The following is a 15,000-nucleotide window of genomic DNA, read 5'->3' on the forward strand; positions in this document are numbered from 1 at the left end:
CGCGGACCAATCACAGGCCAGGATTTCGTGTAGCTTTTCCAGAAGAGATTACCGTGAGAGAGAGAGAGAGAGAGAGAGAGAGAGAGAGGTTCAAGGTAAGATTTTGAATAGTACTTGTAGTAGTTGTTGGTAGTAGTAGTAGTAGTAGTAGTAGTAGTAGTAGTAGTAGTAGTAGTAGTAGTAGTAGTAGTAGTAGTAAAAGAATAACAGTAATAATGCTCTAATAATAGTAAAAACAGTAGAAGTAGTAGTAGTAGTAGTAGTAGTAGTAGTAGTAGTAGTAGTAGTAGCAGTAGTAATAAGAGTAGAAATAGTAGTAATAACAGCAATAACACTAATAACACCCTGATGATAGTAGTAGTAGCAGTAGTAGTAGTAGCAGTAGTAGTAGTAGTAGTAGTAGTAGTAGTAGTAGTAGTAGTAGTAGTGCCTTACCTCCATTAGCTAGCCACAGCAGAATAGCAAGATGTAGGAAGTGTCTGGAGAGAATGGTGGCAGTAGTAGTAGTAGTAGTAGTAGTAGCAGCAGTAGTAGTAGTAGTAGTAGTAGTAGTAGTAGTAGTAGTGGTGGCCATTTTTCATTATCACACTAACTCTTTCTTTCTCTCTCTGTTTCTCTATTTATTATTTTTCTCTCTTTCTTTCTCTCTCTCTCTCTTTCTCTTTCTCTCTGTCTTTATCTTTCTCTATCTCTCTTTCTCTCTTTTATTTGCTCTATTCCTTCCCAGTCTTCGCTACCAACATTATCTCTTACTCATTTTCTCTCTCTTTCTCTCTCTTTCTTTTTCTCTCTCTCTGTCTCTCTCTCTCGTTTAGTTCTTTTTTTTTTCTCTCTCTCTCTATTTCCTTTTCTTGTCCCGTTGGCGGTGGTGGTGGTGGTGGTGGTGGTGGTGGTGGTGGTGGTGGTGGTTGTCGAGAATTGTGGTTAATATGTCGATCTGAAATAGTAGTAGTCGTAGTAGTAGTAGTAGTAGTAGTAGTAGTAGTAGTAGTAGTGGCGGTGGTGGTGGTGGTGGTGGTGGTGGTGGTGGTAGTAGTAGTAGTAGTAGTAGTAGTAGTAGTAGTAGTAGTAGTAGTAGTAGTAGTAGTAGTAGTAGTAGTAGTAGTAGTAGTAGTAGTAGTAGTAGTAGTAGTAGTAGTAGTAGTAGTAGTCTCTCTCTCTCTCTCTCTCTCTCTCTCTCTCTCTCTCTCTCTCTCTCTCTCTCTCTCTCTCTCTCTCTCTCTCTCTCTCTCTCTCTCTCTCTCTCTCTCTCTCTCTCTCTCTCTCTCTCTCTCTCTCTCTCTCTCTCTCTCTCTCTCTCTCTCTCTCTCTCTCTCTCAGTTAATTTACATGAAAGAAAAGAAAAATAATAATAATTTTAATTGTCTGCCTGTCTGTCTGTCACGCTAATTATGTTTTTGAGAGAGAGAGAGAGAGAGAGAGAGAGAGAGAGAGAGAGAGAGAGAGATTAATCGTGAATGTAATAAAAGAATAAGAAGAATGTGAATATGACAGTTATTTCATAGGCGTGAATTAAAAGTACCTCTCTCTCTCTCTCTCTCTCTCTCTCTCTCTCTCTCTCTCTCTCAATTGGAAGAGAGGAAGGGAGAAAAAAAAAGGAAGACGGAGAGAATGAGGAGAGAAAAGAATGAAAGAAGAAAAGAAGAAAATGAACACACACACACACACACACACACACACACACACACACACACACACACACACACACACACACCATAACAAACTCCATTATATTTAAGGCTACTACAATTTTTACCTTGTGTTTTCGTGGTTGTAGCGAGAGGTAACAAGCTTTTTTGAACAATTAGACCAGAAAAACACTAGAAATTATTGGTTATCTTCGCTGGGGCTTTAGAAATCTGTGTCTGTTAGCGATAGAAATGATTAAAAGTGTGTTTTCGTGGTTCTAGTGAGAGATAACAAGATTTCTGGAATATTAGACGAGTGAAACAGAGAAAAAGCTTTATAAATCATGGCTCATCATCTCTGTGGCTTTAGAAATCTGTGTCTGCGAGAGATGAGAAAAAGTTTTAAGTGTGTTTTATGGTTTCAGTGTGTGTGTGTGTGTGTGTGTGTGTGTGTGTGTGTGTTTCAGTGTTTGATCTGGTGCAGTCTGTGACGAGACAGCCAGACGTTACCCTACGGAACGAGGTCAGAGCTCATTGTTTCCGATCTTGGGCTAGGCCTGAGACCAGGCACACACCACACACCGGGACAACAAGGTCACAACTCCTCGATTTACATCCCGTACCTACTCACTGCTAGGTGAACACCACCTACACGTCAAAGCAGACACACACAAATATCTCCACCCGGCCGGGGAATCCAACCCCGGTCCTCTGGCTTGTGAAGCCAGCGCTCTAACCAGTGTGTATGTGTGTGTGTGTGTGTGTGTGTGTGTGTGTGTGTGTGTGTGTGTGTGTGTGTGTGTAATTCACCTCGGTCGTCTACTGGTTACCCAGCCAGTCTTCCCCATTACGGAGCGAGCTCAGAGCTCATAGACCGATCTTCGGGTAGGACTGAGACCACGTCAACACACAACACACACCGGGACAGCGAGGCCACAACCCATCGAGTTACATCCCGTACCTATTTACTGCTAGGTGAACACACCCTACACATTAACAGACCACAACACACTCCACACACCGGGACAGCGAGGCCACAACCCCTCCAGTTACATCCCGTACCTATTTACTGCTGGGTGAACACACCCCACACATTAACAGACCACAACACACTCCACACACCGGGAGAGCGAGGCCACAACCCCTCGAGTTACATCCCGTACCTATTTACTGCTGGGTGAACACACCCCACACATTAACAGACCACAACACACTCCACACACCGGGACAGCGAGGCCACAACCCCTCGAGTTACATCCCGTACCTATTTACTGCTGGGTGAACACACCCCACACATTAACACACCACAACACACTCCACACACCGGGACAGCGAGGCCACAACCCCTCGAGTTACATCCCGTACCTATTTACTGCTGGGTGAACACACCCTACACATTAACACACCACAACACACTCCACACACCGGGACAGCGAGGCCACAACCCCTCCAGTTACATCCCGTACCTATTTACTGCTGGGTGAACACACCCTACACATTAACACACCACAACACACTCCACACACCGGGACAGCGAGGCCACAACCCCTCGAGTTACATCCCGTACCTATTTACTGCTGGGTGAACACACCCCACACATTAACAGACCACAACACACTCCACACACCGGGAGAGCGAGGCCACAACCCCTCGAGTTACATCCCGTACCTATTTACTGCTAGGTGAACACACCCCACACATTAAGAGGCTTGCCCATTTGCCTCGCCGCTTCCCGGGACTCGAACCCGGCCCTCGATTGTGAGTCGAGCGTGCTAACCACTACACTACGCGGTGTGTGTGTGTGTGTGTGTGTGTGTGTGTGTGTGTGTGTGTGTGTGTGTGTGTGTGTGTGTGTGTGTGTGTGTGTGTTTTTTTCTCATGGTTCTAGTGACAGCTTAACCCCTTCAGTAGCATGACACGTTTTCATATTCATCCTGGTGACTATTTGGTGATTTTGTACACCTTCAGAAACTCATGTGGGGGATTAAAATAGTGAAGACTGTGGCCATTAATCTTCTGACCTCCATAGACCCTTCCTAATGTCAATAAAATGGTCTAATGGTACACAAATCTCAAGATAAAAATATGTCCCAGTACTGAAGGGGTTAACACTCAAAATCACGTCTATATGCTAACGGTTGACCCTCGCAGAGATGAGCTAGTGAGGTGAAACGTAACGCGACCGAACGAGACAATGACAAAGTGACTAATGCAGTGAAATGATGAAAGGAAATGTTCAGAAAGGCTCGTATTCTCAAACATTTCTGCGCTTCGTCTCCACTATTTCAAAAGACTTTATTTCAATTAACACGAGTTTTTTTTTTTTGAAGTGTTTTTACAGTTCTAGAGACACAGTGACAGATTTCTACATCACTAACCGGAGAAAACTCTTGAAAAATCCCGTTAGTCATCTCTGTAGCCTTGGAAAACGATCGTGTTGAGAAAGCAGACCGTTTTTAAGAAAGATTTTACTGTTCTAGAGGCAGAGTGACAAGATTAACTGGAGAAACACTCTTGAAAACCCGCTAATGATCTCTGTGCCTTGATAAATAGTCGTGGGTGAGAAAATGGAGCGTTTTTAAGGTGTCTTTATGGTTCTAGGGACAGAGTGACAAGATTTCTGGATTATTGACTATAGAAACACTCTTGAAAACCCCGCTAGTCATTCTGTGGCCTTGGAAAACTGTCTTAGTGAGAAAGCGAAGTGTTTTCGAAGACAGATTTTGAAACCTTTGTTCCTCACCACCACTATTTTCACAACGACGAGAGAGGACCAGCCGTGTTCCCGAGAGTGTTCCCCTTGTTAATAATGATAAATGTTGTTAATCTGGCAGCGGAACCATAGAAACACCCTCAAAACACGCTTGTAACACTATCTACACCCTTTTTGTGAGTTGTAGAGGTGTAGAAAGAGTGTTGGAAGGAGAGTAAGCGTGTTTCACTAGTTAATACTGCTAAAATGTTAATCTGTCAGCGGAACCATAGAAACACCCTCAAAACACGCTTGTAACACTATCTACAACATTTCTGTGAGTTGTAGAGGTGTAGAGAGGGTGTTGGAAGGAGAGTAAGCGTGTTTCTCTAGTTAATACTGCTAAAATGTTAATCTGTCAGCGGAACCATAGAAACACCCTCAAAACACGCTTGTAACACTATCTACACCATTTTTATAAGTTGTAGAGGTGTAGAGAGAGTGTTACCGACTGGGAGAGTGTTTCACTGTTCCCAAGAGTGTTTCTCTGGTTAATTCAGCTAAAATGTTGTTAATCTGCCAGCGGAACCATAGAAATGCTCTCAAAACACGCTTGCAACATCGTCTACACCATTTTTGTGAGTTTTGAAGCTGTAGAGAGGCTGTTAAAAGGAAGTTAAGCGTATTTCTCTGGTTAATACTGCTAAATGTTGTCAATCTGTCAGCGGAACCATAGAAACACCCTCAAAACACACTTGTAACACCATCTACACCAGTTTTATGAGTTGTAGAGGTGTAGAAAGGGTGTTACCGACAGAGAGCGCATTTCACTGTTCCCAAGAGTGTTTCACCTTTTTATACTGGCAAAATCTGGCAGCGGAACCATAGAAACACCCTCAAAACACACTTGTAACACCATCTACACCATTTCTGTGAGTTGTAGACGTGTAGAGAAGGTGTTGGAAGGAAAGTAAGCGTGTTTCTCTGGTTGATATTGCTAAATTGTTAATCTGTCAGCGGAACCATAGAAACACCCTCAAAACACGCTTGTAACACCATCTACACCTTTTCTGTGAGTTGTAGACGTGTAGAGAGGGTGTTGGAAGGAAAGTAAGCGTGTTTCTCTGGTTGATATTGCTAAATTGTTAATCTGTCAGCGGAACCATAGAAACACCCTCAAAACACACTTGTAACACCACCTACACCAATTTTATGAGTTGTAGAGGTGTAGAAAGGGTGTTACCGACTGAGAGCGCGTTTCACTGTTCCCAAGAGTGTTTCACCTTTTTATACCGGCAAAATGTTAATCTGTCAGCGGAACCAGAAACACCCTCAAAACACGCTTGTAACACTATCTACACCCTTTTTGTGAGGTTTGGAGTTGTAGAGAGGCTGTTAAAGAATGAGAACGCGTTTCACTGTTCCCAAGAGTGTTTCTCTGGTTAATTGAGCTAAAATGTTGTTAATCTGGCAACGGACCCATAGAAACACCCTCAAAACACGCTTGTAACATCATCTACACCATTTCTGTGAGTTGTAGAGGTGTAGAGAGGGTGTTGGAAGGGGTGTAAGCGAGTTTCTCTGGTTAATACTGGTAAAATGTTAATCTGTCAGCGGACCCATAGAAACACTCACTCTGTACTTGTCAATGTATGGTCTGATGGCTTAGTTTGTCTTGCTGGTGTAAAGAAAAAGAAGGAAAAAATATATCTTACTTCAAAGCAATGTCATCTTAATTCATTCTCTCTCTCTCTCTCTCTCTCTCTCTCTCTCTCTCTCTCTCTCTCTCTCTCTCTCTTCAGTTTGCCTTTTTATGTCGGATTTGAAAGAAAATTTAGTGTTATTTCAATGTCTTCTTTTCTCTCTTTCTTTCAATTTTCTTTCTTTTCTCTCCTTCCTTGTGTGTGTGTGTGTGTGTGTGTGTGTGTGTGTGTGTGTGTGTGTGTGTGTGTGTGTGTGTGTGTGTTTTGTAATATGGAAAATAGAATATCATTTTTCCTAATAATAATAATAATAATAATAATAACAATAATAATAATAATAATAATAATAATAATAATAATAATAATAATAATAATAATAATAATAATAATAATAATAAGAGTAATAATAATAGTAATAGTAATAATAGTTTCCAACCTCACGCATCCGCTCATACCCAAACACTCATAGTAATAGTAATAGTAATAGTAGTAGTAGTAGTAGTAGTAGTAGTAGTAGTAGTAGTAATAATATTAGAAGAAGTAGTAGTAGTAGTAGTAGTAGTAGTAGTAGTAGTAGTAGTAGTAGTAGTAGGTGATGATAATGATAATGATAATGACAGAATAGTGAACGGTTATGAGTAGTATTAGCAGTAGTAGTAGTAGTAGTAGTAGTAGTAGTAGTAGCAGCAGCAGTAGTAGTAGCAGTAGTAGTAGTAGTAGTAGTAGTAGTAGTAGCAGCAGCAGTAGTAGTAGCAGTAGTAGTAGCAGTAGTAGTAGCAGTAGCAGTAGTAGTAGAAACCGTAGCAGAAGTAGAAGTAGAATAATAATAGTAGAAGTAGAAGGAATAGTAATAATAGTAGAAGTAGTAGTAGTGGTGGTGGTGGTGGTGGTGATGGTGGTGGCGCCGCGTGGCGTGGAGCGAGGGCGGAAGCCGTGTAACACCCACGTGAGCAAGAGAACCACTGAAGGGTCCGCTCTCTCTCTCTCTCTCTCTCTCTCTCTCTCTCTCTCTCTCTCTCTGCCGCCTCTATTTTTCTATCTCGTCACTGTGTCTATTCTCTCTCTCTCTCTCTCTCTCTCTCTCTCTCTCTCTCTCTCTCTCTCTCTCTGCCGCCTCTATTTTTCTATCTCGTCACTGTGTCTATTCTCTCTCTCTCTCTCTCTCTCTCTCTCTCTCTCTCTCTCTCTCTCTCTCTCTCTCTCTCTCATTGGAACAGTATAGATAATTATTGACAGTTTGATAACTAAGAAGGACGAGGAGGAGGAGGAGGAGGAGGAGGAGGAGGAGGAGGAGGAGGAGGAGGAGATGATAGTGAAAGGACGAGGAGGTGAAGGCAAGAAAGGAAGACAGGAAGGGGGTGATACTAGTTGAAACTCAAGAAGGAGGAGGAGGAGGAGGAGGAGGAGGAGGAAGAGGAGAAGGGAAGATTGTAACGGACGCGGAGGTGGAAGAGAAAGAGGAAGAGGGAGGAGGAGGTGGAAGAGGAGGAGGAAGAAGTAGAAGAAGGAGGAGGAGGAGGAGGACGTAGAAGAAGAATAAGAAGAAAAAGAAGAGGAGGAGGAGGAGGAGGAGGAGGAATACCTAGGAATACAAAGGAAAGACGAGTGACAGGAGGCCTTGCGACCTATGACGAGGTCACTCGTTTACTAAACTACATGTACAGAAGCTACACACTTAGTAGGAGGCAAGGATAGAACAGATGAAGCTCCTCCCCACCCACCACTCCCCCCGGCGCCACCCGGCAAGAAATAAGACGAAGAATACACCCCGACTGCTGAGAAGGACAATCGGGGAGATCTATACAGGACAGATGGGAAAAAAAGAGACTACTGATGTCACTACTACTACTATCGCTAAGACAAAGACTATCTAGTGTAACTACTACTATCGCTAAGACAAAGACTATCTAGTGTAACTACTACTATCGCTAAGACAAAGACTATCTAGTGTAACTACTACTATCGCTAAGACAAAGACTATCTAGTGTAACTACTACTATCGCTAAGACAAAGACTATCTAGTGTAACTACTACTATCGCTAAGACAAAGAGTATCTAGTGTCACTACTACTATCGCTAAGACAAAGACTATCTAGTGTAACTACTACTATCGCTAAGACAAAGACTATCTAGTGTCACTACTACTATCGCTAAGACAAAGACTATCTAGTGTAACTACTACTATCGCTAAGACAAAGACTATCTAGTGTAACTACTACTATCGCTAAGACAAAGACTATCTAGTGTAACTACTACTATCGCTAAGACAAAGAGAATCTAGTGTAACTACTACTATCGCTAACAAAAAGAGATATCTAGCATAACTACTACTGTCGCTAAAAGAAAAAAAAAATGATCGGAAACCATTTTCTTTATAAAACTTGTCTAATTTCCTTTTGAACGTAGCTACCGTGTTAACTTGGGCGACGGACGCTGGCAGCTTGTTCCAGTGTTCAACTAGTCTTACGTTAAAAAAAAGTTTCTTCGCAGATCAGTATTAAATCGCTGTCCTTCAAGCTTCAAGCCGTTATTTCTCGTTACTGATTGCGAAAGCTCAAAAGATTTTCATAGTCGATCTTATCTATATTTTAAGTATTTTAAACGTTTGAATGAGGTCACCTCGGATGCGACGATCTCTGAGGAGAACATGTCTAGTCTTTTGAGACGTTCTTCATATGACAGGCCACGTATTCCGGGGATTAGTTTCGTTGCTCGTCTTTGAACGCTCTCTAATTTATTAATGTCTTTTGATAACATGGAGACCAGAACTGAACCGCGTATTCCAAATGTGGTCTCACTAATGATGTATAAAGACGCGTTATGACTTCAGGTGTTTTATAATCAAAATTACGCGCGATAAATCCTAAAACAGTGTTAGCTTTACGACTAGCGGCCGAACACTGTGCAGCACATTTTAAGTCATTTGTTATGAGTACTCCCAGGTCCTTCTCTTCAGTGACTTTAATTAAGTTACGTCCATGTAATTTGTAATTATTTTTCACATTGTTTAGGCCGATGTGCATTACTTTGCACTTACCTCCATTGAAATTTAATAGCCATTTATCGCTCCAGCTACTAAGGTTGTCTAAGTCCCGCTGGATGGCATCACAGTCGTCTCTTGTGCATACTTTGCTACCTAGTTTAGTGTCGTCTGCGAATTTTGATATTTTTGATACGATGCCGCAAGGAGGAGGAGGAGGAGTAGGAGGAGGAGGAGGAGGAGGAAGAGGACGAGGAGGATGAGAAAGAAAAGGATGAGGAAATATGAAAGAACAGAGGAGTGAAAGAAGAAGAAGAAAAAAAAAAGAAGAAGAAGGAGAAGAAGAAGAAGAAATAAGGGAGGAATGGAGAAGAAGGAGGAGGAGGACGAAGAAGAAGAAAAACAACAACAAAAACAAAACGAGAAAATAGACAAAAAACAAAGACACCAAAACAAAAAAAAAGAAAAACACAACCCAGTGAAGTGAAGGATAGAAAAGCAATAAGCACTCTCACCACCACCACCACCACCACCACCACCACCACCACCACCACCACCACCACCACCACCACTACCACCATCACAACCACCACCACCACCACAACTAACACCACCACCACCACCACCACCCACACCTACACCTGTTGTGGCAATACTAATTAATTTACCTGAGAATTTCTTGTGTGTGTGTGTGTGTAATTCACTGTTTGCTCTGCTGCAGTCTCTGAGGAGACAGCCAGACGTTCCCCTACGGAACGAGCTCAGAGCTCATTGTTTCCGATCTTCGGATAGGTCTGAGACCAGGCACACACCACACACCGGGACAACAAGGTCACAACTCCTCGATTTACATCCCGTACCTACTCACTGCTAGGTGAACACCACCTACACGTCAAAGCAGACACACACAAATATCTCCACACGCCCCGGGAATCGAACCCCGGTCCTCTGGCTTGTGAAACCAGTGCTCTAACCACTGAGCTACCGGGTGTGTGTGTGTGTGTGTGTGTGTGTGTGTGTGTGTGTGTGTGTGTGTGTGTGTGACTACTATTCTTCTTTTCTTTTCTTCCTTCCTTCTTTCCTTCCTTCCTCTGACCAGCTGACTGACTAACTGGAGGAGGAGGAGGAGGAGGACATGAAAAAAGTGAGAATGAAAGAAATAAACAAGAGGAGAGAGAGAAATAAGTTTGGAGACAGAGGAAGGAGGAGGAGGAGGAGGAGGAGGAGGTGGAGGAAGAAGAAGAAGAAGAAAAAGAAGAAGAAGAAGAAGACCACAACTACGAGAATAAGGAGGAGTAGGAGAAGGATGAGGAAGAAGATAAAACAACAACAACAACAACAACAACAACAACAACAACAAAGATATAAACAGAGGTATAATCAAACAAAAACTAGAGAAGAAGAAGAAGAAGAACCAGAACCAGAACAAGATGAACAAGAAAGAGAAGAAGAACAAGAAAGACAAGGAGGAGGAGGAGGAGGAGGAGGAGGAGGAGGAGGAGGAGGAGGAGGAGGAGGAGGAGGAGGAGGAGGAGGAGGAGGAGGAACACAGCATCTCAACACACTATAAACTCTCTATTTGACAAGTACTCAATATTCACACGTGTCCGCCACTCACCCCCCCTCTAGACTGTAATTTAAGGGACACACACACACACACACACACACACACACACACACACACACACACACACACACACACACATCGCGTAGTGTAGTGGTTAATCGAGAGGGTCCGGGTTCGAATCCCGGGAAGTGGCGAGGCAAATGGGCGCGACTCAATGTGTAGGGTGTGTTCACCCAGCAGTAAATAGGTACGGGATGTAACTCGAGGGGTTGTGGCCTCGCTGTCCCGGTGTGTGGAGTGTGTTGTGGTGTGTTAATGTGTAGGGTGTGTTCACCCAGCAGTAAATAGGTACGGGATGTAACTCGAGGGGTTGTGGCCTCGCTGTCCCGGTGTGTGGAGTGTGTTGTGGTGTGTTAATGTGTAGGGTGTGTTCACCCAGCAGTAAATAGGTACGGGATGTAACTCGAGGGGTTGTGGCCTCGCTGTCCCGGTGTGTGGAGTGTGTTGTGGTGTGTTAATGTGTAGGTGTGTTCACCCAGCAGTAAATAGGTACGGGATGTAACTCGAGGGGTTGTGGCCTCGTGTCCCGGTGTGTGGAGTGTGGTGGTCTCAGTCCTACGACCGATCGGTCTATGAGCTCTGACACACACACACACACACACACACACACACACACACACACACACACACACACACACACACACACACACACACACACACACACACACTTTCCTGCTTATCTAGCTATCTGTATCTCAATCTTGGTTTTTAATGCAAGAGGGGAAGTTGGCCAAGGGCAACAAAAAATGTAACGAAAAAGGCCCACTTGATTGCCAGTCCCCTAAAAGGTTAGTAGAGTTAGCCAAAATTCAGGGATAAATGTCTTGACACCTCCCTCTTAAATGAAGTGAAGTGGTAGGAAGATGGAAACACAGAAGCAGGCAGGAGTTCCAGTTGCCAGAGAAAGGTGTGAAGGATTGAGAGTACTGGTTAACTCTTGCATTAGAGAGGTGGACAGAGTAGTGGTGAATGACTGAGAGTACTGGTTAACTCTTGCATTAGAGAGGTGGACAGAGTAGTGGTGAATGACTGAGAGTACTGGTTAACTCACTCTTGCATTAGAGAGGTGGACAGAGTAGTGGTGAATGACTGAGAGTACTGGTTAACTCACTCTTGCATTAGAGAGGTGGACAGAATAGGGATGAGAGGAAGAAGAAAGCCTTGTGCAGCGTGGCCACAGGAGGAGGAGAGGCATGCAGTTAGCAAGATCAGTAGAACAGTTAACATGAGAACAGCGGTCGAGGATAGAAAGAGATGCAACATTCCGGCGGTGAGAAAGAGGCTGAAGACATTTAGTCAGAGGAGGAGAGTTGATGAGACGAAAAGCTTTTGATTCCACCCTATCTAGTAAAACTGTGTGACTGGAACGCCCCCAAACATGCGAAGAGCACTCCATACAAGGACGAATAAGGCCTTTGTACAGAGTTAGCAGTTGGAGGGGCGAGAAAAACTGGCGGAGACGCCTCAGAGCGCCTAACTTCATAGAAGGTGTTTTAGCAAGAGATGAGATGTGAAGTTTCCAGTTAAGATTATGAGTAAAGGACAGACCGAGGATATTCATTGTGGAAGAGGGAGACAGTTGAGTGTCATTGAAGAAGAGGGGATAGTTGTCTGGAAGGTTGTGTCGAGTTGATAGATGGAGGAATTGAGTTTTTGAGCCATTTGAACACTAGTAAGTTTTCTCTTCCCCAATTGGAAATCCCAGAAAGATCTCTAACACACACACACACACACACACACACACACACACACACACACACACACACACACACACACTGTTGGAAGCGCGACAGGTTACCCACAATAACGGAGAACAACATGAAGAACAACAATCTACAGAACACCAAGAGGACGGAGGGAGAAGGATATGCTATCAGTCACGCCTCCACAGCTTCCGGAGATAGGGATGACTCAGAGCGGTAGATGAGGTGCAGTCTGTGACAACAGCATGCTACGCCCCGAAACTGCTGCTGTAGAATCGACTGAAGCTGTGTGGACCGTCACTTCAGGTCCTGACTCCATAGATAAGGACTACCAAAACCCTGCCGTCTGCCTAAGCTCTGTACAAGCCCTCCGACAGACACCTCTCCTTCCCAAGAAAGAAGAAGAAACAAAGAAGAACAAAGTAAGAAATAAGAAGAAGCAGGAAGAAGAGAGAATCCATAACCAAGAAAGAAGAAAGAAGAAAGAAGAAGAGAGAAGAAAAAAGAAAGAAGAAAGACGAAAGAATAGAGAAGAGGAAGGCGTGGTTTTAGCCAAAGGAGAGCCGAGGAAGAGAAAGATGTTCAACACTGTAGGTCGCGAGTAGAGGTTAGAGTTGTTTTATTCAGTAACTCATTTCAATAATCTTTTGTGTATTCTAGTGTGTAGGTATTTGTAGTAGAATCTCGTCTGACACAATCATTGGAGTAACCCTTGTTTGCAGTAAGGCTAGCAGTCCCATCTTTAAGTTAAGGTAGTCATTATTAATGTCAATTAACGCCAATTCTAAATTCATTAAGGCTTCTAGCATTCGTTGCTCTCCCTCTAGCGCCAAAGTTCTCAGCGAAAATTCTCTAATAATACGCTGAGACATGTTTGTGGCTGACTCAAGGCGTGTAATTGCTGAATTTAAAGACCTTACTTCCTGTATTGTCATATTGAGGGTGGTAGAATGTACATTTAACATCTTACGGTCTCTTTCCGACAGGGAGTCGAGTCTTTGTAATTGTTCATGAATGACGTCTATTTGGTCTTTAGTAGCTGTTCCAAATAAAACGTTTGCTATTGACCCAACCAAGTTTAGTGCTCGTCGCTTTTTCTCAAGGGACGGGCTGTACCAATTCAGTATCTAAGAAACTCATTCATTTCTACAAACAATTTATCAAATTCTCTGTCGAAGTTCTGCAATGAATTCTTAATGATGACACTACTGAATAAGATGAGTTCATATGTGCTATCTTCCATTGTAAACTAGCAGTTATGTTTCTAGCTCTTATCAAAGGTTGTTGTAGCTATATCTTTAGTATTCAACTCCAGGGGAATTATAGACTGACGACCAGTGAGGAGTACTTTGAAGGCGGGCGTGTAGCTTTGACCCATGTGTACAGTGGACTCGTGAGTAGGACCTGTTGCCACCGCCAAGGTGATACAACATATCTGTAGGATAAATTGTTGTTTGTGGATTATTAGGTTCTTTACTGTAATTTGGGTCATTTCTTTTACTGCTTTAGTTTTTATTACTTTTGTCTTCTTAGCGCATATTGTAGAGGGGTTTGCATTACGCTTGGGAGATCGGGAGCTGCACCTCTGGACCTGAGAATATATCTGTCAGTTGATTCAATTTCAGCTTTCTCATTATCTGCTAAAGTAATTTCATCTCATTATTTTGACTTGACGTATTTTGAAATGATGTCAGGGCTTCATTCATATCCGCATCTTCTGAGTTATCTGACTCTTCTGACATATCTGCGATGTCAGTTCTGAACACTCCCGGGTCTTGTCCTCCAAGGGTGTATTCTCTACTTAGCTCAGTTTCTGAGGGATAAGCTTTTCTCACAGGATCATTTTCCTTAATGGCAAGGGATTACTCTAACCCAATCTGTAAGCACAGTTGTTTCTTTTCCATTTCTTATGTTTTTGAGTTTGATTACCACATCGCTAACTTTGTCAGTGACTGTGAAAGGTCCATCGTACAATGGCTGTAGCTTTTTGTTTTCTCTCCTTTTTGGTATGTTTTAGCTACACCCTGTCTCCTATCATTATTTCTTTTATTTTCCCTCTTTTATGGTACCGTTCTATTTCCTCTCTTCCCATTTCAAGGAAGGAGGCGCATCTTTCATTTGTGCGTTTGTGATTAACGCCATCTCTTCCTTGTATTGATCGACATTATGCCAGGGTTTTATAGATGCATCATGATTTGATGAGGCAAAACAGGATCTCTAAGATGTAACAAATAGAAGGGGCTATCTTTCATTATTCTGTGGTTGGCAGAGTTATAAGCGTAAGTTGCCGAAGGTAGCACTTCATCCCATACATTAGGGTTATCTTTGATTAATGTCCTCAGTATATTCACAATTGTGTAATTGGCTCGTTCGATAATACCATTCGCTGATGTTCTGTATGCAGTGATTGCAGCATGACTGACTTGCAATTTTTCCGTTACTCCTTGGAAGGCTTGGTGCATGAACTCTTTTCCTTGATCTGTGACAACTGTTCTAGGTGCTCCATGGACGCACACTACATTATTGAAGAAGGCTTTCGCCACTTTAGGCGCTTCCTTACTCGTTAAGGATACTGTGATGAGATATCTCGTAAAGACATCTATTATTGCCAATATATATTTGTGACCTCTGTCTGAGGTACCCATTGGTCCCACAATATCCATATGC

General features: G+C 43.0%; 1 protein-coding gene across 1 annotated transcript in view; it reads right to left on the bottom strand.

The window, feature by feature from the left end:
• LOC123514776 overlaps nucleotides 1-15,000 on the bottom strand; it is a 55,424-nt gene that overhangs the window by 19,190 nt on the left and 21,234 nt on the right. The window contains exon 2 of the mRNA XM_045272938.1: nucleotides 436-937. Coding sequence (XP_045128873.1) covers nucleotides 436-574 — 139 coding nt within the window. The 5' untranslated portion in view covers nucleotides 575-937. The remainder of the gene's footprint in view (nucleotides 1-435; nucleotides 938-15,000) is intronic.

This window comes from Portunus trituberculatus, chromosome 5 (genome assembly GCF_017591435.1).
Source record: "Portunus trituberculatus isolate SZX2019 chromosome 5, ASM1759143v1, whole genome shotgun sequence".
NCBI classification, from domain to species: domain Eukaryota; kingdom Metazoa; phylum Arthropoda; class Malacostraca; order Decapoda; family Portunidae; genus Portunus; species Portunus trituberculatus.